We start from the raw sequence: 24,927 nt of genomic DNA, 5'->3' as shown, positions 1-24,927 counted from the left end.
TGCGCCAGCGCCCACCTCTGAGCACAGCTGACGCGCCTCCTTACACCACCCTCATCCACTAACGTGCCATTACTCCCACCCCCCCAACACCCAGCTGCCAAGAAGGGCGGAAGCAAGAAGATGTCGCCGTACAACCAATACGTCAAGGTCCAGCTCGCCAAGCTCAAGGAGGCGGACGAGAAGGCGGGCGTCAAGGGCGACCACAAGAAGCGGTTCAAGCAGGTCGCGGAGATGTGGAAGACTGCGTGAGTGGCGGGCGGTGGGAAGAGTTGAGGGCTGGGTGCTGACGGCAGGCCTGAGAATCCCGTGAGTGGTGGTGAGGGGATGTGCGGGCTAGTGACTAATGGTTGGGGACGGACGTCGCCTTGCTGATGGACAGAAGCGTGTGAGCTAGCAAGCATGTTGTACTTTGTACGGAGGAGTTGCAAGGACAGATTACTGGTTGTACATGCAATGTACTGGTGTATAGCTTGCGGGGGCCAGCGCGGATGGTAGATGGAGGATGGAGGATGGGGACGGCGATGGCAACGATGGCAACGACGGGGACGACGGCGACGACGGCGACGACGGAGGGAGCGACGAGGGGCCAGGCGGGGCGCCGGAGGAGAGAGAGAGGGAATTGACCGTGGAGGATCTGCCTCCCCCCTGCCCTGCCTTTGGCCCCTGAAGCATAAAATGTCGCGTGGCGCGTGGGGACGGCATCTGGCGGGATTACGTCATCGCCACGTCTTCCGGCTCTCCCTCCTCCTCCTCCTCCGTCTCTCGCTCTTCGTGCAGAGTGTTTCTGCACGCGCTGCACGATGCACAACACTCTCTCCGCGCCGAGCCTCGTGTCGAATCTGCGCGAGCTGCCACATGCTCTTCGAGGCACATCCCCAAGCTCTTGCTCTGCCACCACGGCAGGACGTCGGCAGGGACTCTCGCCCAGTTTTTGCTCTCGGCGCGGTGACTGCCCAAGTATAGCCCTAGACTTTGACGGCGATGCATGCGGCCACCAGGCCAATCGCCCATGAGGTCTGCCCTCAACATGGGCATAGCTGCAAGGGCGCTCTGCACACTCGTGTACACTCGTGTACATAGATGTGCTCCATGCTCGACTGTGAATTGATCAAGTTGAATGCGGAAATAGCGATTACCCCCCCATCAAGGTATATCCCTGAGACTAACACGAGGGCATGGGGCAGGAATTCGCATCCATGACATTTCCTCGCTCGTCGTCTCTTCTCATCTCCATCTCGTTCTTCATTTCTCTCTCTCTCTCTCTCGTCATCTCTTTCTCTCTCATCACTCTCTACTCCCCGTTCGCCTCCTCTGCGAGACGACCAAGAATCCCCTCATCTCTCATCCCACCCCCTAGCCTCCCCTCCCCGCTCACAACTCACAACTTCCAACCCCCCCCCCAACACCATGAGCTCAAACTTCCCGCACTCCACTCTCGCCACCTCCCTCTCCACTTCGCCTTACAGTGAGTCCCATCGCTCCCTCCCGTGTTTGTGCCCCGTGACTATACCAAGGGCGCAGCATCGCACGCCCTCTCTCCACTCTCCCACTAACCCCAGCCCTCCAGAACAACCTCGAAAGCCTCATCCAGCGTAGGCGAGCATCAAATGCTACCTACCGCCCCTTGAGATGGAGCGGCGAACGCACCTCCATCTCCGGCGCCATCCCCCAACTCCACCGTGAACACAGCGAGGCAAGCGTCGGCGGCGAGGAAATCTTCCCCCACGACATCGACGAGGATGGCAAGGCACCATCAGAAACTTCGAGTGTCGCAGAAGACAGTGGCCGTGGGCGCGGGTCACGGCGAGTGTCGTTTACAGGCCGCGGTGCCCGAGGTCCCGACTACGGCGCCGTCGCCAATTCTGAACCACTCCAGGCTCCAGACCTCACAACCATGCCAGTCCCCGGCGCCCCTCCCGGCACATCACGTTCACGAAGCAAGGGGCGCACTCCACCACGCCACGTCGTCCGCCCTATGACCAAGGCCCGGCGGCAGGCGGCCCTCGAAGCTGGGGCTTCCGCCAGTGCGATCGCAAACGTCGAGGCCAACGGAAGTGTCATCTCTGTTTTGAGCGAGCCGGAGGGGGACCGCGAGCGCCGGCCACAGAGCCCGCCTACCCGCGGCCGCGGACGCAGCGCCGACCGCCGCCCGATCTCACCTCACGTCTCGTTTCGCCCATTGTACCAGCTCGAGGAAGATGAGGAGGCTGCTGCGCGGTTGGCCGCGCGCTCCAATCTCTACCTTCCCGGCACCAGCAAGCCTGGCGAGCCGCTGTCAGACGATCCCGCTACCGCTCTCGAGGCTGCCGACCTCGACCTACCCATCGATGCATGCGGCCATGAGGTACGAACCTGGCGCAGCGCCCTCGGTGTCGAACTCCCTCTCCTCATCCGCAGCACCATCCCCGTCTTCTTCACCCAGCTCGCCGAGTATTCGCTGTCCCTCGCTTCCGTCGTCTCTATTGGGCATCTTGGCACCAAGGACCTCGCTGCGTCCAGTCTTGCAAACATGACCGCATCGGTTACCTGTTTCTCCATCATGCAGGGGCTGGCTACTAGCCTTGACACGCTGCTCCCTGCCGCTTGGACCGGCGCAGACCGGCGGCATGTTGGTTTGTGGACGATGCGGTGCACGGTCGTCATGATCGTCGCGATGGTGAGTCGTCAATGCAATGTTGTGCGGCACCACTGACGGCCAGGTCCCAATGTTCGTGCTCTGGTTCAACATTGAAGTTGTGCTCTTGTGGCTCCGGCAAGACCCGCACGTCGCGTCGCTCGCCGGCACATACCTCGCTTGGCTCTCCATCGGCATTCCGGGGTACGCCGGCAACGTCGTCCTCAAGAAATACCTTCAGTCCCAGAACATTATGCACATCCCGACCTACGTGCTGTTCGTGGTCGCGCCGCTGAACGTGCTGCTCAACTGGCTTCTTGTTTGGGGACCCAAGCCCGTGCGCCTCGGGTTCATTGGTGGCGCCGTCGCGACAGCCTTCTCCTTCAATCTCACCTTCATCATGCTGTTTGTCTACGTGATCTGGTGGGGACCGCGCGACTCGCTCCACCCGTTTTCCCTGCGCCACATCTTCTCCAGGCTCGGCACAGTTACGCAACTGGGTCTGGCGGGTACTGTCATGGTAAGTTCTTGTTCAGTTGTTTGGAGTGTTGGCACCGGCTGACACGATAGCTCTCATCCGAGTGGTGGGCTTGGGAGGTGTGTGCTCTTGCCGCTGCGCTTCTTGGTTCAACAGCCCTCGCAGCGCAGTCGGTGCTGCTCTCTACGTGCTCGACCCTCTACCAGTTTCCAGCGGCGCTTGGTGTTGCCGCCTCGGTGCGCGTTGGCAATCTTCTCGGCGCAGGCAGGGCTTGGGAGGCCAAGTGGGCCGCCCGCGCTGCGTTCATCCTCGCCACCGGCTTTGCCCTCTTCAACAGCTTTATCTGTGTCGTGTTCCGTCACCAGTGGGGTTATCTGTTCAACGGCGACCCCGAGGTTGTGGCCATGGTCGCCGAGGTCATGCCTTGGATGGGACTGTTCCAGGTCACGGATGGCTTGAGTGGCGCTGCCAACGCCATCATGCGGGCGCTGGCATTGCACTCGATTGGCGCAATTGTCAACTTTACAGCGTACTACGGCGTCGGCATCCCGTTCGGTCTCTGGCTTACCTTTCGTCACCACATGTCGCTTGTCGGCATCTGGATCGGCCTTGCGGTCGCGCTGCTTTACGGCTCGGCGATCGGAGTGGCCATCGTGTGGCGCACCAACTGGGACCAAGGAGTGGAGCGGGTCCGCCAGCGCTTGGGCCTCGGACCGCTGGAGCATGACGCCAAGTTTGCCGACGACAGCAGCGGCTTTGACGAGGGCGCGTGCGGCTCGAGCCCGGGGGATGGGGAGCGCAGTGGCGACACGAGTCGTATTTACCGCTCCCCGCACGCTGGGTGGGAGAGCGACCGCAGTGACCACAGCGACATGGGGACTCCGCGCCCGAAGCCCAAACAGCTGAACGGCAATCACGACCCCGAGCGGCAGGCGCTGCTTGCATGAGTGCTACGTTTACGTCCTTCGTTTCTCCAGTATTCCCCTTTTCCTTTAATCAGCTTGTCTGTCATTAGCCACACCAGTCATCCCGCATTCCAGATCGCCGCATAGTTCATTCAGCACCGTTAGTCATGCATGTCATTGTACTGTACGTCGTGCGGTGTGCGGAGGAATAGGGCGTACGTTGGGGCGCGTCGAGGCGACGGAGTTCCGAGGAGTACCTCGTAAAAATGGGGTGCTGTCGCGACGAATGCGACGTCACGCGCCTCGTTTCAGCGTGCGTCATCTGCCACTTGCCACGGCAACCGAGATATAGATAAGATGTGCATACGTTTGAGGCAGTGATGCAGTGACCCAACTCTCTCACCAACCTCCAACCATGACCATGAGCAAAGTAAGCCTGCCGCTCGCCACACTCATGCAGCCCCCCCTGACCCTTCTCATCGACTGCGACAACACACTCGTGCTCTCCGAGCACCTCGCCTTCGCCGGGTGCGCGACGCTCATCAACCGCCTCCTGTCCCAACACGGCATCTCGCGAACCTACACGGGCGCCGAGCTGGAATCGCGCTTCGTCGGCCAAAACTTCCGCGGCATCCTCGCCTCCCTCTCCGCGGACCACGGCCTCTCCCTCCCGCCCACGGACGTGGACGTGCTCGCGACCGCCGAAGTCGAGACCGTCCTCGCGCTCCTGCGCACCTCGCTCCTCCCCGCCCCCGGCGCCGCCGCCGCCCTCGCGCGCGCACAGCCACACGCCACGCTCGCCGTCGTAAGCTCGAGCGCCGCGCGCCGCGTCCACGTGTCCCTGCAGACGGCGGGGCTCGCCGCACTCTTCGGCCCGCGCGTGTACTCGGCCGCGTCCTCCCTCCCCGTGCCCAGCTCCAAGCCCGACCCCGCGGTGTACCTCCACGCAATGGTGAAGCTGGGCGTGCCGCCCGCGGAGTGTGTCGCCGTCGAGGATTCGCGGAGCGGCGTCGTCGCTGCGGTGCGCGCGGGGATCGCGACGCTCGGGTATGTCGGCGCGCTGCAGCCCGCAGAGCGGGAGGCCGCGGCGGAGAAGCTGAGCGAGGCGGGCGCGGCGGAGATCATGTATGAGTGGAGCGAGTTTGGGGCGTGTCTCGCCAAGATGGGGCATCCGCTCGCGAGCGCGTAGCGACATGAGGGTAGATGTATGCAAGCGCAGGTCGCTCAGTCTGAAGCGGAAAGGGCGCAGCTGGCTTTGCATCATGAGCAGGGCCATGTAAAGAGAGTGGGGTTCTGCAGCCAGACCGATCTGCGGCTCGAGTGATTCGCCGCCTGCAATCGTGCACTCTCCATCCATCATGCTCGTGCAAATGTACATTGTCTGCGTATGTCTACACACCCAGCCCAGACGGGCCAAGCTCCGCTTTCGCTAGTGTGGAGAGTCATCTCTATGTGCGGACGAAGCTGGCGTCAGTGAGGGCCCCGCTCTCGCCTGCGCCCGCGCCCGCGCCCGCGCCCGCGCTCGCGCCATCCCCACTCACGTCGCATCAATCTGCTTGACCTGCGGCAGCGCGAGCATCACCTTGCGCCGGTATTGTGCGCGGTCGTTCGTCTGGCACGGGTTGCCCTCCAGATACACCGTCTCGAGTTTCTTGAGCCCCGCGAGCTGCTTCTCCACGCTCCGGAGGTTCTGGATCTTGTTGCCCGACGCCTTCGTGTTAGTCGCCCATCACTGCGTGTGCTCGTGCACCACACTCACCCAAAACTCCTCCAGGTCGGCGAGGTGCGACACGCCCTCGACCTCCTCAATCTCGTTGTTACCCACGTCGAGCGTGCGAAGCTTGGTCTGCAGGTCAGCGGAGCAGCGAGGGGCGCGAAGCGTGCAGTGTCAAGCCTGGTCGTCCCATCCTAGAGACGATATTACCTTCACCAGGAGCTCGTCTTACTCACATTCTTTTCAAGCCCCTCGATCTTCTTCAGCCCGTTGTGGCTCAGATACAGCTCCTCGAGATTGACCAGTCCCTCGAGCCCCTCCATCTTCGTGATGCGGTTGCTCTGAATGCTAAGAATCTTGAGCTTGGAGAACGTATCGAGGCACTCGAGCCGCCGGATCTTGTTCTTCCCGAGCCACAGTTCCTCCAGATTCGTGAGCATCTCGATGTTCTCCATGACCTGAGATGAGCATGTGCCGGTCGGTGGGCCGTAAAGGCGCGAGCAAGAAGACAAGTGACGCCTCCTCCCTCCACCTCGATACTCACACGAATGCGGTTGCCGCCCAGCTCGATGCTCCTCATCTTGGCCGCGCACCAGTCCAGCGCGCCCTCTTCGATACGCGTGATCTTGTTCTGGACGAGATAGAGCGTGTCGACGGCCGACAGCGAGGGCAGGTTTGGGACATGGCGGATGTTGTTGAACGACAGGTCGAGTGAGCTGCCGTTAGAGCGTACGCCCCTCCGATCCGAGTTACTCACGTTACCTTCGGCACTCCCTGCAGCTCGTCGTCTACGACTCGTGGCCCGAGCCTGTTGTCGTAGAGGTCGAGATCCTCCAGCGCGCCGAGCTTCAGACACTCGGCGGGAAGAGGTGAAGAGAGCTCGTTCTGACGAAGACACAGACGCTGGAGCTGCGTGAAACGCGGCAGGCGGAGAGGTGGAAGTGACGTGTTCTCCAAGCGCAGGTGCTGCAGGTGCAGCTCCTCCGTGCTGTCCGGGTACGTCGCTAGGAAGTCATCGTCCGGCGCGCCGTCGCCGTCATTCGGCGACGGGTCTACGGCAGGATTACGCTCGTCATCTGAATCGTCGCTGTCGGGATCGGGGGGAAGTTGCACAATCTCGGTCACGAGACGAGCGTGTCGTTGCGGCTTGGGCGCTGACAGGTCCTTCTCGGCAGCAGCTGGCGCACTGGACGACGACGAGTGCTCCATGTGCGGGCGACGCTCCGACGCGGGGTCCGGAGAAGGAGCAGAGGAGTCGGGGGCGGGAGGTGCTGAAGGCATTAGGCGGGGTCGAGGGGAGAGAGTAGATGACAGAGCGGAGGTCGACAGATGGCCAGGTGGTGAGATGAACTTGTGATGCAAGCGTCACTTCACGTGGCATTGCGTCAGGTGATACTGGGCGGGGGTGGTCTACAAAGCCAAAAAGTACTACACTGTAAGGGAGTCGAACCCCTGCCGCGTCGATGGCAACGACGCATGATACCGTTTCACCAACAGTGTTGTTGTTGGGAAGCGTCTTGTGGAGCTCTATACATCAGCTTGGCTGGAGCAATGATGGGGCACAAGGTTTCTTCTCCCATTCTGTTGTTGTCATCGCACAATTCCATGACATCTCTCCTGTTCTCCGTTGTGGTGTCATGCGTCGCTGATTACTGATACTACAAAGCCGCGAAGAGATCGAGTGAGCCGCAGCCCGGCACCAACAGAGTGACCCCTCGTCACGTGGGTGGGCATCAGAGCCGACGTCTCGAACGTTGTACAGACCAGCAACGTCAGCATCATCCCTTTGAGCACTGCCGTACACTCCTCGTCATGCCCCGCGCAGCTCTAGTCACCGGATCCACAAGCGGCATCGGGCTCGGCATCGCGACAGCCCTCGCGGGCGCAGGATACGACGTCATGCTGAACGGGTTTGGCACAGAAGCCGAGATCGCGGCCCTCGTCTCCTCCCTCTCATCGCACGGCGTGCGCGTGTCGCACCACCCGGCGGACATGTCGGATCCTGCTCAAGTTGCGGCGCTGGTAGAGGCCACCGTGTCCGCCTTCGGGCGCCTGGACGTGCTCGTGAACAACGCGGGGATCCAGCACGTGGCGCGCACCGAAGACTTCCCCGCCGAGCGGTGGGACGCCGTGATCAGCATCAACCTCTCGGCCGCGTTCCACGCGACCAAAGCCGCGCTCCCGCACATGCAGCGCCGCGGGTGGGGCCGCATCATCAATATCGCGAGCACGCACGGCCGCGTCGGGTCCGAAGGCAAGTGCGCGTACGTGGCGGCCAAGCACGGCCTCATCGGCCTCACCAAGGTCGTCGCGCTCGAGAATGCGAATGCCGGGATCACCGCCAACGCTATCTGTCCCGGGTGGGTCGAGACGGCCCTTGTGCAGCGGCAGGTGGCTGCGCGCGCCTTAGAGGGCGGGATCAGCGAGGCCGAGGCGGCCGAGCGCCTTGTCGGCGAGAAGCAGCCTATGAAGCGCTTCACGCGCCCCAGCTCTGTTGGCGCCCTCGCTGTGTTCCTGTGTAGCGACGCGGCCGAGACGATTACCGGCAGCGAGCAGGTCATCGACGGCGGGTGGACTGCGCAGTGAAGCCGCTCGCTCAACCTTTTGAACAGACTCCACGCCCGCTTATCTTCCTAGAGACCTAGACTAGACCCCAATGCACACCCGCTCGTATCGACTCATGCGGCTTAGCCCGCCGCTCGTCGCATGCTTCATGTCCGACAGCCTCGGAGCGGATTCGCCTCCACTCGGCCTCCACCTCCACACGGCGAACTATCTGCCCACCGGCAATCGGCGGCACCTCCTCTTACTTGTACTCCATCTCTCCCCCCCTTCTCTCCTCCCACATCATGATGCGCATCCGCCCAGCACTCACGCGCAGCGTGTTCAGCGGCATCGCGCCGTCGCGCTGGGGTGCCGACGCGATGCCGGAGCACGTGCCGCCCGCCGCGAGCTTGAAGCCACGCGCGAACGCCGGCCTCACCCCGCCCCCGCTGGCTTTCAGCCGCGCCGACTTGGCCGCCATGCGCGCAAAGCTCAACGACGCGCCGACTATGCCCATCGCCGACATGCCCGCCCACACGTGCAAGTTCGACAAGCGGCCGCCGCGCGATGCCGGCGTGCTCATCCCGCTGGCTAACATCGGCGGTGTCGCGCACGTTATCATGGAGGTGCGGGCTGCGGGGTTGCGGGTGCATGCGAGCGAGGCAAGGTGAGTGTTGGCGAGAGATGAAGGGAGGAGGGGAGGGGTGAGGCGGTGGGTGGCGTGTGAAGGATGGCCGCTGCCCTGTCGACTGCGAGTCGCCATCACATTGTGGCAGGTCGAGCTGCATATGGTGGCGATGCCATTGTTCGATTTCTCTGCAGCTCTATCCCCTATATAACGCACACACTGACGCCAGCTTTCCAGGCGGCAAGGTAGAAGAAGGCGACGCCAGTGTTGTGCACACTGCGCTGCGTGAAACCGAGGAGGAGCTCGCACTGCCCACAACAAATGTGGAAGTGCTCGGTTCGCTCAATCCCGAGTATTCGTTGGGAAACAAGTCGCGTGTCTGGCCGATCATTGTGAGTGGGTGGGCGCGAGGGCGCAAGCACAGCCGCGGGCATTGCTGTGAGATCGCTTGCATCATTGCGTCTGCTTTACGGGGTTGGCGTTGGGCTAACCCCAGGGCTTCGTACACACCTCGGACGCATTCGACGCAGCAACCGACGCCGCCATCTCCGGCAACGCGACGACCAAGCCCCTGCCCTCGCTGAGCTTGAGCACGCTCCGCCCAGACCCCGGAGAAGTGAGCGGGCTGATCCCGCTGCCGCTCTCGGCCGTCGCAGACCCCGCGCGCCAGGCAGCCCACTACTTCCGCCTCGACGGGCGGCGGCCGTACTGGAAGATCCGGTGCGGCGACCTCATCCACCCCCCGCCCGACGAGCCCATGCCTCTCGAAGTATGGGGACTTACAGGCTGGTTCCTCGCCCGCTTCGCCGAGCAGATGGGGTGGAGCGACCGGCCGCCTGTCAGCCTGCCGCCGACCGACGACTAGCTGTAGTGGGACTGTGATAGGATGCATCTGTACCGTTCGCGGCGGTGCCAGTCGGGTTCTCACATTGACACGAGTTACAATATATTTAACGTGAGCCCCATCGCGCGCTCCCTCACTTCGCCGCCGGGGCCGTCTGCACCTCGCCGTCGTCGGCGGAACTCTTGATCGCCTCGGCGACCGCCGGCGCAAACTCCTGCGGCGCCTCCTCGCGGTGCTCTTCGGGCGGGACGCCCGCCTCGATACGCCCGCGGATGTCGGCCCACCACGCGGTCTCGGCGGCGTCCATCGGCCCCTCCTCCTCCTCGATGTCCGAGAGGAAGCGCTCGAGGTCGCGGGGCATGAGGCGGCGCGGGCCGTTCTTGACGCTCTGGATGCCCTCGATAATCGCCTTGCCCGCTGCGTCATAATAGTCCCTGTCGACGCCGGCGAACATGCCCGTGCCGACGAAATACACTACGCGGAGCATGAGGAGCTGCACGTCGCGCGCGAGCATCTCCATGTCCCAGCCGGCGGGGAAGGGCGGGGCGAGCGGCGCGCTGAAGAACGGGTTCGGCTGCGGGTCGTTTGTCCGGGGCAGCTTGGGCAGCGCCCAGCCGACCGCGTCGGCTGCTTTGGCGGCGTAGGCCGCCGCGTTGTCCAGCAGCTTTTGGGCGTTGGCCGCCGCCGTCGCATTCACGGGCGCCAGGCGCGCACGCAGCAGCGTGCTCCGCATCAAGCCGAGGTAGACGTTTGGCTTGAATTCGCGCGGCGTCCCCGCCGTCACGGGCAGGCCGGCGGCTTGCGTGAGGTGGCGCGCGGCCGCGGAGAGATGGGCCCACGCGCGCGTGCCGAGCGGTGCGCGGTCTTGCGTGCGAGACATGAGCATCATGAGGCGCGCGGCAGCGTTCATCTCCGTATCGGCCAAAGTGGTGAGAATGTCGGCGCGCGTAGAGCTGTCGTCGGACGGCGAGGCGTCGAGCGACGTCAGGATGCGCTCGATCGCAACCACCGCCTTGTCGAGCGTCGCGTCCAGCCCGCTGCCGGGCGTCACCTGCCCCTTGACCATGTCCCACATGTTGCTGTCGAGCTGCAGCAGCATCTTGGTCTCCATGAGGTCGATCTCGGCCTGTCGCGTAGGAGGAATGTGCTTGCGCGCCGTCTCGAGGATGCCGCTAATCGCCTCTTGCTGGCTGTCGGGCGGCATCTGCGGTGGGCTGAAGTAGTTCCACAGCGTGATCCCGATGTCGGCCATGAGGAGGACTGCGTCGGCGAGCGAGTCGCCCGTTGGAATGCCGCCGGCTGGCTTGAAGCTGTCCTCGCCGGGCTTAGGCTCGGTGCCCGCCTCAGAGTCGACCGCCATGTCGTCGGCCCGGGCGGCGGCCGGCTGATCGCCGTCGACGTCCATCCCCTCCGCCGCGGCGCTGGGAGCAGCAGCAGCCGCCGCCGCCTGCTCTGGAGCGTCCAATGCATCGGGGTTCTGCTCCCGGAACTCGGCAACCATAAGATTCGTCGAAACGACCGGCATGATGAGCTGTGTGGCGTTCTCGCGCAGCTCCATGGCCTGCGGCCGCGCCCGCTCGCCCTGGTACTCCTCGACGACGTCGGCGAGCGAGTGGAATGTCTCGGCGAGGTTGAACGCCGCGTCGTTCTTGTTCGTTGGGTCGTCCGATGCACCAAAGGCGCGCTTGAAGAGCATCATGGCGCCAGTCCACACGTCGAGGCTCGAGGGCGGCAGGTAGAACTCGCTCGCTAGCCGGTACATGACGCGGCCGAGATTGTATGCGGCGTCAAACGACTTTTCGTCTTTGGCCAGCGCCTGGGCATACAGCTCGGCGGCCTGTTCGTATGCGCGCTGCGCTTTCTCGCCGGAGCGGTAGCGCTCGCCGCGCTCTTCGGCGTCGACGCCGCCTTCCATGCACTCGTCAAAGGTGTTGTATTCGGGCTCCTTGCCTTTCTTGCTGGCGCGCGAGGATTCGCCCTCGCTGCGTCTTTTGCCGGGGAGTGGTCGGGGAGGCATAGTATGGATGTTTAGGTGTGTTAGGTGTGTAGTTGTGAGAGGGAGGGAGAGAGAGTTTCTAGAAAGAGAGGAAAAGAGGTGTGGGTTGCGGCTGAAGAGCAAAAGAGGTTGTCAAGGTGGAGGCGGCCGAGGTGGAGGTGGAACCTGCTGGTTCATACCACGACGTGCCGGCATCCATGACTTGCAATGTCGGCCGCGAGGCAGGGCGGCACTGCATTGGGCTAGAGACAATGTCGGTATGATGCTTCATGATGTCGCGACATGCATTGATCTAAAGATTCACGTCGAGAGCTGGCGATCTGCACTTGGAGTGCCACACTGCCCCACGTCGGTGCTCGAGACAGTGGGCGGAGGCAAATCGTGGCTACCACACGGCAGGATGACGTCACAACAACGTGTTCTGCTTCACAGAGATGACTTCAGCTCACGACCGCGTCGACAGTCTTCTTATCGTATGTAGCATCGCATCAGGTGACTGCCCCGTCTGCAGCGGCGGACCCCCCACCTCCTACTCCCCCTCCCCCGGCATGTCCTGCTTGTCCAGCGCCATGACACCAGGCAGCGGCGCGTCCCACTCCTCAGCGCTGCGTCGCCAAATGTAAACGCTGGGCTTGGGTAGCGATCCGGGCGGGAAGACGCCTGGCATCAGCGACTCTTGCGCTGCCTCCTGGCGCCCTCCGTCTCGCCTCCTAGCAGCCCTCGACTCGCTGCACCCACCAGCATGCACAACCAGCTGCTTGCCATCCCGCATGCTCGTCTGGTCGTATACCGAGCTGCCGCATGTCCCGCAAAAGTGGCGCTTGTACTTGTTGCCCGCGTCCGTGCCCTTCTCGTACATTTTGAGGTTGTCTGCGCCCTTGAACTCGACGTTGGCCGTCTGCGCATCGAGGAACTCGGCGCCGCGCGCACACCCCGTGAACTGCCGGCAGTCGGTGCAGCCGCATACTTCCAGCCCTTCGGCGAGGACCGGCGCAGGATCCTTGATCGTGACCGTTACGGCGCCGCAGAGGCACGAGCCGGAGAGTGGCATGGTGGCAGTGATGAAGGGGGGCAGGGGGTCGACTGAGAGAGTTGGATGAGAAAGAAGAGGCCAAGACTTGTGATTTATATCAGATGTCGTCTCAGCAACGGGCGAAGTGACGACGGCTGAGTCACATTGCTCGTTGTCATGGGTAGTGCTCACGTGCCACCATCGATGCTTGGCTTCCACTCACCCGTTCTGCCTGGGCGCCGGGGGGAACCGACCGCTGCCGTGGTTCGTGGTCCACGGACCTCCGAACTGCAAAGCAGCCCACGCGCATGAGCCTCGCTCCTCTCTTTTCGACTCCAACAGCAGTGTCACATCGAGTTTGAGGCAGGTCGACAGCGCATTGGAGATTGAGCACAGGATGAATTGTCAGAATGCTTCAGAGAACGAAAATACTCCCGCATCTTTGTGTACCTCTCCCAATCTCCCGTTCTTGACCTCCGCTCCGACATTTTCCGGCCTCCACTCGCTCTCTCCACCATCTCTCGCGACCTCAACAATGCTATCCCGCCGCGCCGCGCGCGTCCTGCGCGCCCTCGCGCCTCTCCGTCCCACCCCCGCGCCCTTGCTCTCCTCCTCTCGCCCCCACGCCCTCCGTCCCCTCCCCAACTCCCGCCACCACTCCTCGTCCCCGCCCCCATTCACAACCGTCAACTCGGACGAGATCGCCCACTTCTCCCGCCTCTCCGAGCACTGGTGGGACGAGAGCGGCGAATTCGCGCTCCTGCACCGCATGAACCCCGAGCGGGTCGAGTACGTGCGCCAAAAGGTCGCGCTGGACCCCGCCTCCGAACCGGAATGGACGTTTGAAGGGCGGCACAACGACCGCGCGCGCGCAGATGCCCGCGGCCAGGGGCGGTGGCTGTCCGGCCTGCGCGTGCTCGACGTCGGGTGTGGCGGGGGGCTGTTGGCTGAGGTGAGTAGGCTGGGCTCGCAACGGGCCGCCTTCGGATAGCTCTGAAGACCACGCTCCGCCCCGCTCGCCCGCTCGCCCGCTCTCCGCTGACCCCAGTCTCTCGCGCGCCTCGGCGGCGACGTGCTCGCCATCGACGCGTCGGCGCACAACATCGCGATCGCACGCACGCACGCCTCGCACGACCCGCAGCTCCCGTACGTGCACGAAGGTGCTTCGTCTCCACACTCGGCGGCGCCCGGCCGGCTGGAGTACCGGCACACGTCGGCCGAGGCGCTGCGCGACGCGGGCGAGTCGTTCGACGTCGTGTGCAGCATGGAGGTGCTCGAGCACGTCGACGCGCCCGGCGGCTTCCTCCAGTGTCTGGGCGATATGGTGCGCCCGGGCGGACATATGGTGCTCTCGACCATCTCGCGCACGCCGCTCGCCCAGCTCCTCACTCTTACGTTGGCCGAGGACGTCCTCCGCCTCGTCACGCCCGGCACGCATACGTATAGCAAGTTTGTCCGGCCAGAGGAGCTGCGCAGGTTCGTGTATGCTGAAATGGGCGGGTATGAGGTCTGGGAGAGGCAGGAGGGCGCTGCGGATATCCGGACGAACGAGGTCGGCGAGACGCGCGGCATCATCTACGACCCCCTCGGCGGCCGCTGGCGCCTCACCCCCGGTGCGGAGGGGACGTGGTACAAGCCCCTCGGTGAGATTGTCAACTACATGTACCACGCAAAGAAGCGCGCGTAGGCGATCCTTAGAGCGAGATAGACGATGCATGTTCAGCAGCAGCTCGTATAGACCATGCCGTCGAGGTTTACATGCGCGATGGGTATCCATGAGCTATTGCGTGGTTTCGCCACACCAATCTACTCTATCTCTCTTACATGCGACGCGCGACCGTACTCAGTGTGATCTCCTTGTGACCATACCAGCGCGAGTGCCAGCAAACGCTGCAACGCGCACTCGCCTAGTATCGCCCTACCGACTCGCCGAGCGGCGACACGCTCCACGAAAAGCCCTCAAACTGCTGCTGCACCGTCTGCGAGAGGTGCGAGTCGGCAACGACAGAGTCCTGTGGCACCTCCGAGGTAAACTCCTCGTCAAAGTTGGACGTGTCGATGGCGCTGGCGACAGCAGGCTTGAACGGCGGCGGGATCTTTTTCTGCAGCAGCTTCTTGAAGTCGATGTGGCGCGAGAAAAAGGGGTGGTCCTTGATCTCCTGGGCGCCGTTGACACCGAGTCGCCGCGAAGGGTCGCGGTCGAGCAAGCGAGTGAGAAGCGAGCGTGCCTCGGGCCCAACCTCGTCGGGGAAGCGCAGGGGGTCGCTCAAGATCTTGCGGTACATCTCGTTTGTGTTTTCGTCGTAAAAGGGCGGGAGGCCAGTGAGCTGGAGATTAGCATGGGTTTGCGGCGCGCGTCGATCAACTCACCATCTCGTACAGAAGCACACCCAGCGTCCACCAGTCAACACACTTGGTGTATCCGTGGCCCGAGAGCAACTCGGGTGCAAGATACTCGGGGGTGCCGCAGAACGTGTTTGTTGTCTCGCTTGCGCTCATGTTGAGCTTGCAAAGGCCGAAGTCACAGAGCGCAATGTGGCCAGTGTAGTCGAGCAGAATATTCTCGGGTTTGAGGTCGCGGTACACCACATTGAAGCCGTGCAAGTGCTCCAGGGCAAGTAGGAGTTCCGCCGCATAGAAGCGTGATCGTGTTTCGTTGAACTTGCCCTCACGCTGCAGATGGTGGAACAGCTCGCCGCCATTGACAAAGGCGAGCACCAGGTAGAGCTTTTCCTTGCTCTGGAACGAAAACTTGAGAGGCACAATGAATGGCGAGTTGACCTGCGCCAGCACGGTACGCTCAGCCAACGTGTGAGTAACCTCGGAACGGCTGACAATGTGCGCCTTGCGGATTGTCTTGAGAGCGTAGATACGCAGTGTGTCGCGCTTGCGCACCTGCATCACCTTGCCAAACGAGCCCTTGCCGATGACCTTGAGCAATTCAAACGAGTCAATTGTGAGAGGCTGCCCCACGGTCGGCTTGAACGAGACCTGAACGTGGATGGCACCTGAGCCGCTGGTGAGTGGAATCCACTCGTCGTTGAGGCGGTTGGTCACGAGGTCTGGGGTGAAGCGAATCGAGCCAAGGTTCAGATCACTTGAGCTCATGTCGGCCACATCACCGTGCTTGGGCGGCGCGGAGCGGAGGTAGGCGCTGATACCGATCTCGGATGAACGCGAGACATCGAATTGGGTCGAGTACATCCACACGGGGTTGGCCAAGTCTCCCCCCAGGGCGTCGACGAGAACCTCGTTCTTGTCAAACTCGAGAACGACATATGGCAGCCACCACAACTGCTTGCGCTGCAGCGAGTCGCGTGGGTTTGCCGTTTGCCGCTGGTTGGAGATGCGAGGAGAGGATGAGAGGGACTGGGAGAGGGCGGAGGTGGGGTGCTGCTGAAGCGCTGTCTGCACGCATTGGGGAACGGGAACTGGTGTTAGCGAGTATTACAGAGCGACAGAAGAGCTCTCGGAGCGAAAGCGGGGAGCGAAGCGGGAATGTGGCGCCCGCCTCTCCTCCCCCCGTCTCCCTCGTACTCACCACCCTGGGGCAAGCTCAACCCCTTGCCGGCTGTGACGCGGATGCGTAGGATACCACTGCGCGCGACAGGCTTCTGCGCAAGCTCGGGCTGTGGGTTGCCTGGGGTGGGTGTGGTTGACCGTGACTCGGGCGCGGGCGACGGCGTATGGCTCTTGGAGGAGAGGAGGCCAGAGTCCTTGAACTCTGTGGCGTCAGCGTTGAGTGTCCAGTGATGAGTCATGGGGGCGCGCGGGGTAAATGATGCGCTACGCATCGTCGGGACTTACTCTTTCCGATCTTCCACGACATCGTGTGAGGTGTGGTGGGGTTGAGAGAGTGCTAGGAAGCGTGAGGAGTGAGGTGAGGGGGGAGGGAGGGAGGGAGGTAGTCGCGTCGGCGGCGATTGAGGGACGCGATGCGAGGTACCCGGGGGGTTGGGGGGGGGGGGGGGCGGGGGTGGTCGACCTGGAGTGGGTGTTGGGGAGGGCAGGGGTAAGAGTTGGGGTTGAAGATGTAGTTGCTGGCGATGGAGAGAGAGAGAGAGAGAGAGAGAGAGAGAGAGAGAGTAGAGATGAGAAGAGAGATGAAGAGAAGAGAAGAGGTGGATGAGGAGGAGAAAGAGCGAGCGCGAGGGGAGATGTGGCGTTGGCCGTTCCGTGAACCCACCCAGGGTCAATGCCTGCGCCGGGGGTGCACCCCTGAATCAAATCATTATTATCCCCCATTACAAGCGGGATCTAATAAAGTACTCCTCCCATTTCTCTTTACGTACTGCGCTGCCATCAGCAAGCAGCGTATGTTCCGCAGCCAGGCTTCCAGCTGCTCGATGCCCATGTCAAGCCGTGCGATCGATCGATGGACAAGTTGACCGTGGGCATCTTCGGCACCGCGGACATAGTGGACAATGATGAAACGCAATATGCCACGTCTGGGCGTCTCGAGCGTCAGCCACCTCAGGTGCCCGTCATTGTCGCATCGCCATACGTCGTTTCATACTCCATGCCCTCCTCAAGCTCCTACCGCATAGCCTACCTGCCAAGATATATCTGCGTCCTTAGACCTCCAAACCTCACAGTGTCGGAGGCTCAACGGGACGACTCTCGCCGCATAAACCGCACAGAAATGCGGTGACTCACTGATCCACGCCTCCACGCCGCGCGCTGCGTCATATCGGGAGCACAGGCGCTACGCCCTCCCGCGCCAGCTGTCCCGCCGCCCCACCGGACTCCGGCTGCGGCGGCCCCAGCGCTCGCTGTCCGGTCCGGTGCGGGCATCACGACCCTCGTCGCGCCGCCATCCTCCGCGCGCCGGTTGCGGCCGACGATGCACGTCTCGTGGTAGCTCGCGGGCGTGGGCGTGCTCGCGCTCACGCCCTTCTGCGCGTCGAGAAGGCTCCGGAATATTGACCGCCACGCTGATCAAGTCGCCCTTGATGAACCCGTACTCGTCCAGTGTCTCCTCCGCCACGCCGCGTCCTTCTCCGCCAACAGTCGCCTCAAACTCCCGCCCTGTGAACGACACCATCTCGCGTGCTTTGTACAAGCCGGCCTCGGAGGCGTCGACGTATACGTGCTTGAACGAATAGCGGGCGACTGGGGAGCGGTAAGGCGCCGGGAGGACGGCGTAGAGCTGCTGCACGAGCGATGTTGGGGTGGAGGATTTCCTGCTGTCAGTAAGCTATCACTGCGTAATCGGAGCCACCATTGGACCACGCACAAGCCATAGACATGGTACTCGTCCCGCGTCGGCAGGCGGTTATCGTCAAAGTCGCGAAGAGCGGTGTGCTTGCGCGTCACAAACATGCGGATGAGAAAGGGACACGCTGTGTCCTCGGGCGTGGATGAGCGGGCGGGGGACATGGAGACGGTGCGCGCGCGGCCCAGCGACCTAGACCGCGAGCAAGATCGAGAGCGAGAGCGAGATGGGGATCGTGCCATGGTAGTAAGCAGGTTGAGGATGCCGGAGGGAGTGCAAGTCAGAGAAAGTGGCGTCAAAAGGTTGGATCAGCAACAACAGTGCGGACGCCCACTCCATCTCCGTCCACGTGACCCCAGGCACGCCCGAGATTGGCCAAAGTCGAAGGCGAGCACTGCAGCCATCAACACCCCCCTACTCACCACCTCCCACGGCGACAACAAGCCGCGAGGAGCAGCGACGCGGCGCAGGCGACGGCGTAATCCTACATTTGTTACTCCCCACTTCCCTCGCATCTCCGTGACGACCCTTCGCCGAGACCAAGCTGCAAACCTCAGGTGTGGGAATCGCTCGCGTGACCATGTCCCGGACAGTGAGTGCCGACGCCAGACTCAGCTTACGCAGCTCCTCGCGCCCCTCGCGCCTTTCGCGCCCATATTGTCAGGCCCTTCCCGATGTGGTTATATCCCGCTCCGCGCGTTCTCGACGTCGCGCGCGCCCCGCGACGCCGCCCGAGATGCGGAGAAGGCCGCGCTGGCCGAGGAGCAGAAGCGGATCTACGCCCAGTTCCGGCCTGTGGTGGACGCCTTCGACGCGCCGATTGACATGGCCGTGGCGTACGGTAGCGGGGTAGTGAAGCAGGCGAACAAGACGGGGGTGAGTTGGCGAGACGCGGAGCCTGGCATGACCCGCTGACCTCAGCCACCACCGCTCACCGACTTCATCATTGCGACGCCGTCCGCGCGCGCCTTCCATGCCGCCAACCTCAAACAGCACCCCTCACATTATCCGCTGTATGCGCGCCTTATCGGGCCCGGCGCACTGTCATGGATGACGGACAAGCTCGGCGCAGGGCTGTGGTACGTCACCATGGTCAAGTTCGGCGACTTGGTGAGTTGCGCCAGCAGAAACCCCTCGGCGCTAACAGCAGGAAGTCAAGTACGGCATCCTGTCCACGGCGACGCTCACGCGCGACCTCGAGCAATGGGAGACGCTCTACGTCGCCGGGCGGTTGCACAAACCCGTGCTTACGCTACACCTCGTGCCGTCCCTCCGCGCGCCGCTAGAGGCCAACACGCGCGCCGCGCTCTGCCTCGCCCTCCTCAACCTCCCGCCGCAATTCACCGAACTCGAGCTCTGGGAGAAGGTCGCGGGCATTTCGTACTCGGGCGACCCGCGCATGAGCGTGCCCGGCGCCGAAAACCCCGAGAAGGTGCGCAACATCGTGCGCGGGCCCGGCGTCCTCGGCGCGTTTCGCGGCCTGTATGCGCCGCATGTCGGCGGCGTGGGCCTACGATGGGCTGACACGGCGGCTCAGGCACCGTCGACAACAGACGAGGGTTTGGAATGGCGCGGCACCGGCGAAAATACACTCACACAACCCGCGTCACACGAGCATGCCGCGGCACTCCTCGCTGCACTCCCCCTCCGCGTGAGGCAACGCCTCGCCGCCCACTTCCGCCCCACTGTCGCTGCCGCCCTCCTCTCCCGCGAAGTCGCCGCTGAGCGACGTGAGATCCGCGAGCGCCGCGCCGCTGCAAAGGCCGCCAAGGAGAGTCGGGCGTTGTACGACGACGCCGAGTTTTGGCGGCGCGTGGCCGCGCAGGAGGGCTTTGTCGAGGTTGTCAACAACGAGGTCCGGCACATCATCAAGCGGCCGGCGCTCACTCAGAGCGTGAAGGGTCTCGTGACGGCCGGTTTCCGAAAGAGTGTGGTGTACAGCTTAGCCAAGTTTAGAAAATGGCTAGCTGGCCGGAGGAAAAAGTAGTAGACACTAGACGATAAGTTGTGCTTGTCTTGGCCCCTTGTTCGCTGCCCTCATGCCCGCGCGGCGCGCCCCTCGCATGTAATACTATAACTACTTGATCTGAACCTTGTCAAATGTTTGCCCGCGTACGCTGCCGCCGCGCATCGTCATCTTGACAGTGTTGGCGAAGGAGTCTCGGTTACGGCGCAGATCTTCGGCCGCTTCTTTGTTGAGCGGGTCGTCCGGGTTGGGCTCGAGGAAGAGGAACTGGAGGCCAATGATGACGGAGTTGAGAGAGAGCACGGGCTTCCACTCCTCGCGCAAAATGTTCAAGCACACGTTACCGTCGAGGTCGAGGTTCGGGTGGTAGATCTTCTGTGTACACCGCACCTTGGGTGGCTCGTGAGGGTAGTTGGGGTTGATCCTGAACGTGAAGTTGAACTGGCCGCCCTTGTAGAAACCTGTGGTTAGCGGATGCCTCAGTCTGTCGGGCGCTGAAGCCGACGACTCACCCTCGTCTGGTGCAATAGAGAGCGTAAAGTCGAGCATGTTGCCTCCCGGCCCCAGCTCCATCTTTACGCCTGCTGGCAGGTCGAGCTCATTCATGTCTGTGGTGAGCAGAGGAGCGGGAGGTAGTCGTGGAGAGGGGTGGGACCAGGCGGCGAGGCGCGCGCCTAAACGCTCGGCGAAGATGGCATCTGCTCAGCTCCGCTGTTCGGCGGCCTCCTAAAGGAAGATGTGGATAAGGAAGGAAGCAGCCTGACGGAGGACGGCACAGCGCAGAGCGGGCGCAGGGCGCTGAATGCGGTGGCGGGTAGGTGCGATCCCCGACAGTGCACCCCGCCCGAGCGTCGTAGTCATTGCCATGTCATCGCAATACAGCGCGACAAGCGCGACCCACTCACCCTTTTTAACGCGCAGTTCCGCGGCCGAGACCTTGGGCTTGGTCTTGTTCGCCGCCTCCTGCTCCTTCTTGAGCGACCAGATCTGCCGGGGTGAGTCAGCCATTCGGGGCGCGGGGCAGAGATAAGGCCGACGACGGTGGCGGGGCGGAGAAGCACGGTCAGACGGAGAAGTAAGTCGGGAGCGGGTGTACGTCGTCGCGATAGACGCGGAGGTGGCGTGAGGAAGGTAGGTGGGTGGCGCGGAGTCGGAGCGGAGCGGGTGGCGCGTGCGGACGGGGTCGCGTCAGCATGGGGCGCGGCGGCGGCGGCGGCGGCGGCGGCGAACGTACCTTGATCATGGTCTCTAAATGTCTAGGTGTGCCAGGTCGTGGGTCGTGCCGTGAGTCGATGGAGCGATGAGAGCGATGGGGAGATGGAGAGGAAGGCGGAAGGCGGAGGGGCGAGATGATCGAGATGACGGACACGCGGCGGCAAGGCAATATTTGGCGCCGGCTTCTTCTCCACCTTTCTGTTTCGTCCGTCAACTCTACTCACCACCGTCATGTCCGAGACATCAACGCCGGCCGTGCAGCTCAGCCATGTTGCGTGAGTCGCAGTGCATTCGCTGCATACGTGGCGTTGGAATCTTGTGCTTGCGCTGGAGCGGGAGAAGGGGGCTGACTCCTAGCACATTGAGGATACCCTTCCTCACGGCCGAACACGCCGCCATGGCCAAACGCGCACTCGACGTCGACCGCGAGGTCAATATGGATCTCGTGGAGCGTGTGACTTCGCTGGAAGGCGAGGAGCTCGTTGTGTAAGTCTCGGAGGTGTATGTGCGAGATGCTGATGCTTCTCTCCTCTCCGTGGTATGGTCAACGCTCCGCCTCGCCTCTTGGGCCTTACTCGCAACCGGCCTCTTCTCCCCTTCTACTCCTCGTCCTTCTACTCCTCACCCTTCTGCCCTTCGTTCCCATCCGTCCTTTCTTCGCTTCTTGGCGCCTAACCCCGGCTGCGCTTCACCCCGTCACCTGCCCTGCCCCACACCGACCATCCCGACCCGTCTTCCTCCTGCAGCACAATTCGCGCCGCGACCGTCCGCATAGTCCGCCTGGCAACCAACGCCTTCCTCTCCTCCGCCGACCTCGTCCTGCGCACGATGGCCGAGTTCGCGCCCGACCCAGACGAGCCCGAGGTGACGGACGCTGAGCTTGAAGCCGCGGCCGAGGAGGCGCGGCGCTCAGGCGGGGGCATGAAGGGCATCGAGCTGCGGGGCGGGGTGGGGGCGGGTGGAGGCGAGGAGGTCAAGTAGGATATCTGACGGGTTTGACGGGGTCGGTGGTGGGAACCGTTCAGCGATCCCAGGGGACAGCCCTCATTCATCTGAGCGACACAGGTCTAAGAGCTCACCAGGCTCACTCAGCGCACGTAGACTACAGGCCTATGCCATGACTGTAATAGTAGTCTTATCTGTGGCTTTGTGACTAAAGACGAAAGACGAAATACCACTTCGCCTGCAAGATGCACACCCAACCTCGCGCCCATCTGCATGTCCACGTCGCTAATCTCCAACTGCTCCTTCACCCGCTTCGCTCGCTCCCTCGCGCCCAAGACTACATCTATCATCTACTCGTCCTTGTAGTTGTTGTGGAGATGGGGCGTGCCGGGCCGCGTCTCCATCTGAGACAGCACCTCGTCCATCAGACCGCCGTCCATGTCCAGCGCATCCCCGTCCTCGAGCGCGTGCGTGTTGAGGTCGTACTTGACCCACTCGACGTCGTGGTCGGGCCCGTCCTCGTCGCCCTCCGGCCGGCGGCGGTACTCGTCCGGCGTGGGCGGCGAGAGCTTGAGTTCTGGAATACGCGTCTCCGGCACGGCGGCGGGGACCTTCTTCTCGCGCGGCCGCAAGCCGGAGCGCAGCCAGCGGCGCACGCCGAGCCGCATGACGACGAGGAAGAGCGCAATCTGCACGTGTGTGTACCAGTACATTCTGTGCCATGCCATGATGCTCGGTTTGAGCTCGAGGAGGAGGAAAGGCGCGACGAGGTAGTTGAGGTTGACTTGGACGAGAAACCAGCCGAAGATGTCGTACGCTTTCTTCGCGAGCGGCTGCGAGCTCCACTTCGGCAGCTTGAGGGCTGCGGCCGGGTCTTCGGCCGCGAGGAAGTAAGGGCGCACGAGGTGCCGGAACTGCTTGCCGATGTACTGCACCATGCCGGCGGTCACGAAGGCGAGGTAGTACCCCGGCGCGATGCCGTGCCAGAACGCCGAGGTGACGAAGGTCGCCATGCTCTGCGCCGCACCCGGCTTCTGCCCAGGCTTGACGAGGCGCTTGTACACACAGTCGCGGAGCCAGACCTGCGGTTAGCCATATAAATCGCCGCAACCCACGTTTGTGCGGCAGTTCCAGCTGTCAAAGAGCTGCTTAAAGCTCTCGGCACCCTCGATGCCCGCAATATCAATGTTGCGCACTCTGTTCCAGCGCGTGCGCCCTGTGTGCGGGCCGTAGCCGTTGAATCCGATGCCCGTCAGAATGCAGGCGCCCTCGGACAAACTCCACACGGCATAGTACTTTGTGCGGACGCAGAATGCGCAGAACTGCACGAAACCAAAGCGCGTGAGGAGGCTCCACGTCGGCCAGTCGGGGCCGTTAATGCGCTCGTAGCTTCCCCGTGCACCCAACGCCGCATAGTAGGCCAAAAAGGCAACGCCGAGCGAGCCGTGGAGGTAAGCGACACGGCGGCGGCCCTTGGGCGTCCGGCGCTTGCGCTTGTCAGACGCCGCGGCCGTGCCGGCGGGTGGGGCAACGTCGAAGATCGTCTTGTTGAGCAGCTTCTCGTACGATGCGTACTCGAACGATGGACCGACAAGCACGGATGGGAAGAAAAAGCAGTAGCCAAGGAACGCGAGGGGGTTGGGCAGTTTGGCGAGTCGCGTCGCCTTCTGGCTCTCGTCGAGCGTCTCAATCTTGCGGCGCCCGTCGTGCACGTTCCACGCAAAGGTCGACAGCTTCATCACGAGGACCATCTGCGAGCCAGAGATCTCGATGCGTTCGACGGAGACGTGGCCCAATGCGCGGCGGACATGACTGTGGTCAGCGCGCTGCGGCTCGAGGCAGTCAGAGCAGCGGCTGCTCTGCGTCGCCAAGAATGCAGCAAAGCAACGCTGCTATGGACGGTCTGGGGAAGTGTTGGGGAATTCTCACGTAATAGTCATGCAGGTCATGACGAAGCTGCTGTCAGCTCATGGGTGCTCCACCCGGGCTTGCAGCTCACAAGAACGCGATCCAGGGCATCTTGGGCCCGCGCACACTTGCGACAATGATGTACGTGACGATGCTCATGAAAAGAAGCTCAAGCAAGCCCTTTCCAAGGCCCAAGAGAGGCCAGAGGAAGATGACCGAGGTGATGATGGAGAACCAGTGGGCGACATTTGGCCGGTTGGCGGGGATGCGGACGTAGATGGAGGCGAGGGGAAAGGAGATGATGAGGGCGGCGATGAGCTGGTATGAGCGTGAGGTCGCGAGAGGGCGGCGAGCGGCAGACAGCGGGCGGCGGCGCGGCGGCGCGGCGGATGATAGACGGTCGCGGATGGAATGACGGCGCAAGACGCGCCGCGCCCAAGGCACCGCGGCTCACGAAGGCGCGAAGGAGGCATGCGCCTCGATGCTCGACGGCACGCATCTGACGGCGCATGGTGTAGCCGCACTCACCTTGCACTGGTCTGCGCCAGCACCGGACAAGAGGGCTATGCGGTCGAAGAGTGGATCCCAGAACATGGTGGGTGATGGACGTGATGATGGATTGATCGGAGGAGATGGAGAGATGGATGAGCGACGCCTTGCGCCGACACCACACATTGAGCGACGTCACTGGTCGCGCCAACTTTTTCGGCGCCATGTCTCTCTCCCCGCGCCCACTCCCGGTTCGCCGAATGCGTTGTCAAGCGGCGTATGAGCAAGAGCAGAGTCGCGCAGCACGGTAACAGCCGGGATAGATGCAAGTGGCCAGATGCAAATGATCAGATGAGCGTCTCGAGCGAGCAAGCAGGAAAGTGGACCACCATCAGCAGGCCGGCCGCCTAGCTATTCCACGATCTCGGATCTCATCGCCTCGTCTTGTCAAGTT

At 62.9% G+C, this 24,927-nt stretch overlaps 16 protein-coding genes across 16 annotated transcripts; 9 read left to right on the top strand and 7 right to left on the bottom strand.

Moving 5' to 3' along the window:
* Positions 1-120: 120 nt before the first annotated feature.
* Positions 121-372, top strand: COLE_07651 (uncharacterized protein; the record flags this gene model as incomplete). The annotated part of the gene is made up of 2 exons (XM_018424446.2): positions 121-245; positions 294-372. 2 exons carry the CDS (start codon positions 121-123, stop codon positions 370-372), a joined length of 204 nt encoding a protein of 67 aa, XP_018275526.2.
* Positions 373-1,407: 1,035 nt separating this feature from the next.
* On the top strand, positions 1,408-4,039 carry COLE_07650 (uncharacterized protein; the record flags this gene model as incomplete). The annotated part of the gene is made up of 4 exons (XM_018421575.2): positions 1,408-1,465; positions 1,560-2,656; positions 2,700-3,134; positions 3,185-4,039. 4 exons carry the CDS (start codon positions 1,408-1,410, stop codon positions 4,037-4,039), a joined length of 2,445 nt encoding a protein of 814 aa, XP_018275527.1.
* A 412-nt stretch (positions 4,040-4,451) lies between these two features.
* Positions 4,452-5,186, top strand: COLE_07649 (uncharacterized protein; the record flags this gene model as incomplete). The annotated part of the gene is made up of 1 exon (XM_018421576.2): positions 4,452-5,186. One exon carries the CDS (start codon positions 4,452-4,454, stop codon positions 5,184-5,186), a length of 735 nt encoding a protein of 244 aa, XP_018275528.2.
* Positions 5,187-5,445: 259 nt separating this feature from the next.
* On the bottom strand, positions 5,446-6,992 carry COLE_07648 (uncharacterized protein; the record flags this gene model as incomplete). The annotated part of the gene is made up of 6 exons (XM_018424447.2): positions 5,446-5,461; positions 5,539-5,708; positions 5,757-5,843; positions 5,948-6,169; positions 6,256-6,427; positions 6,469-6,992. The coding sequence occupies 6 exons, from the start codon at positions 6,990-6,992 to the stop codon at positions 5,446-5,448; spliced, it is 1,191 nt and encodes a 396-aa protein (XP_018275529.1).
* A 531-nt stretch (positions 6,993-7,523) lies between these two features.
* Positions 7,524-8,297, top strand: COLE_07647 (uncharacterized protein; the record flags this gene model as incomplete). The annotated part of the gene is made up of 1 exon (XM_018424448.2): positions 7,524-8,297. The coding sequence occupies one exon, from the start codon at positions 7,524-7,526 to the stop codon at positions 8,295-8,297; it is 774 nt and encodes a 257-aa protein (XP_018275530.1).
* A 263-nt stretch (positions 8,298-8,560) lies between these two features.
* On the top strand, positions 8,561-9,748 carry COLE_07646 (uncharacterized protein; the record flags this gene model as incomplete). The annotated part of the gene is made up of 3 exons (XM_018421017.2): positions 8,561-8,922; positions 9,113-9,275; positions 9,380-9,748. The coding sequence occupies 3 exons, from the start codon at positions 8,561-8,563 to the stop codon at positions 9,746-9,748; spliced, it is 894 nt and encodes a 297-aa protein (XP_018275531.1).
* A 112-nt stretch (positions 9,749-9,860) lies between these two features.
* Positions 9,861-11,744, bottom strand: COLE_07645 (uncharacterized protein; the record flags this gene model as incomplete). Its single annotated transcript, XM_018424449.2, has 1 exon — positions 9,861-11,744. One exon carries the CDS (start codon positions 11,742-11,744, stop codon positions 9,861-9,863), a length of 1,884 nt encoding a protein of 627 aa, XP_018275532.1.
* Positions 11,745-12,252: 508 nt separating this feature from the next.
* On the bottom strand, positions 12,253-12,774 carry COLE_07644 (uncharacterized protein; the record flags this gene model as incomplete). Its single annotated transcript, XM_018424450.2, has 1 exon — positions 12,253-12,774. The coding sequence occupies one exon, from the start codon at positions 12,772-12,774 to the stop codon at positions 12,253-12,255; it is 522 nt and encodes a 173-aa protein (XP_018275533.1).
* A 496-nt stretch (positions 12,775-13,270) lies between these two features.
* Positions 13,271-14,422, top strand: COLE_07643 (uncharacterized protein; the record flags this gene model as incomplete). The annotated part of the gene is made up of 2 exons (XM_018421577.2): positions 13,271-13,687; positions 13,784-14,422. 2 exons carry the CDS (start codon positions 13,271-13,273, stop codon positions 14,420-14,422), a joined length of 1,056 nt encoding a protein of 351 aa, XP_018275534.1.
* A 220-nt stretch (positions 14,423-14,642) lies between these two features.
* Positions 14,643-16,564, bottom strand: COLE_07642 (uncharacterized protein; the record flags this gene model as incomplete). The annotated part of the gene is made up of 4 exons (XM_018424451.2): positions 14,643-15,062; positions 15,106-16,166; positions 16,277-16,459; positions 16,543-16,564. 4 exons carry the CDS (start codon positions 16,562-16,564, stop codon positions 14,643-14,645), a joined length of 1,686 nt encoding a protein of 561 aa, XP_018275535.1.
* A 217-nt stretch (positions 16,565-16,781) lies between these two features.
* On the top strand, positions 16,782-17,123 carry COLE_07641 (uncharacterized protein; the record flags this gene model as incomplete). The annotated part of the gene is made up of 1 exon (XM_018419562.2): positions 16,782-17,123. One exon carries the CDS (start codon positions 16,782-16,784, stop codon positions 17,121-17,123), a length of 342 nt encoding a protein of 113 aa, XP_018277113.1.
* A 317-nt stretch (positions 17,124-17,440) lies between these two features.
* On the bottom strand, positions 17,441-18,192 carry COLE_07640 (uncharacterized protein; the record flags this gene model as incomplete). Its single annotated transcript, XM_018423826.2, has 2 exons — positions 17,441-17,918; positions 17,972-18,192. The coding sequence occupies 2 exons, from the start codon at positions 18,190-18,192 to the stop codon at positions 17,441-17,443; spliced, it is 699 nt and encodes a 232-aa protein (XP_018277112.1).
* A 19-nt stretch (positions 18,193-18,211) lies between these two features.
* COLE_07639 (uncharacterized protein) lies at positions 18,212-19,937 on the top strand (the record flags this gene model as incomplete). Its single annotated transcript, XM_065626560.1, has 3 exons — positions 18,212-18,826; positions 18,872-19,060; positions 19,101-19,937. The coding sequence occupies 3 exons, from the start codon at positions 18,212-18,214 to the stop codon at positions 19,935-19,937; spliced, it is 1,641 nt and encodes a 546-aa protein (XP_065482123.1).
* A 90-nt stretch (positions 19,938-20,027) lies between these two features.
* On the bottom strand, positions 20,028-20,924 carry COLE_07638 (uncharacterized protein; the record flags this gene model as incomplete). Its single annotated transcript, XM_018421485.2, has 3 exons — positions 20,028-20,377; positions 20,429-20,524; positions 20,822-20,924. 3 exons carry the CDS (start codon positions 20,922-20,924, stop codon positions 20,028-20,030), a joined length of 549 nt encoding a protein of 182 aa, XP_018277110.1.
* Positions 20,925-21,362: 438 nt separating this feature from the next.
* COLE_07637 (uncharacterized protein) lies at positions 21,363-22,112 on the top strand (the record flags this gene model as incomplete). Its single annotated transcript, XM_018423824.2, has 3 exons — positions 21,363-21,406; positions 21,489-21,617; positions 21,878-22,112. The coding sequence occupies 3 exons, from the start codon at positions 21,363-21,365 to the stop codon at positions 22,110-22,112; spliced, it is 408 nt and encodes a 135-aa protein (XP_018277109.1).
* A 314-nt stretch (positions 22,113-22,426) lies between these two features.
* On the bottom strand, positions 22,427-24,578 carry COLE_07636 (uncharacterized protein; the record flags this gene model as incomplete). Its single annotated transcript, XM_018423823.2, has 5 exons — positions 22,427-23,158; positions 23,192-23,888; positions 24,006-24,032; positions 24,076-24,302; positions 24,513-24,578. 5 exons carry the CDS (start codon positions 24,576-24,578, stop codon positions 22,427-22,429), a joined length of 1,749 nt encoding a protein of 582 aa, XP_018277108.1.
* Between the last annotated feature and the right edge of the window lie 349 nt (positions 24,579-24,927).

The sequence above is a fragment of the Cutaneotrichosporon oleaginosum genome (assembly GCF_008065305.1).
Source record: "Cutaneotrichosporon oleaginosum strain ATCC 20508 chromosome Unknown ATCC20508_contig08, whole genome shotgun sequence".
Taxonomy (NCBI): Eukaryota; Fungi; Basidiomycota; class Tremellomycetes; order Trichosporonales; family Trichosporonaceae; genus Cutaneotrichosporon; species Cutaneotrichosporon oleaginosum.
Note: the sequence above shows the minus strand (reverse complement) of the source record. Positions and strands in the feature narration are given on the sequence as shown.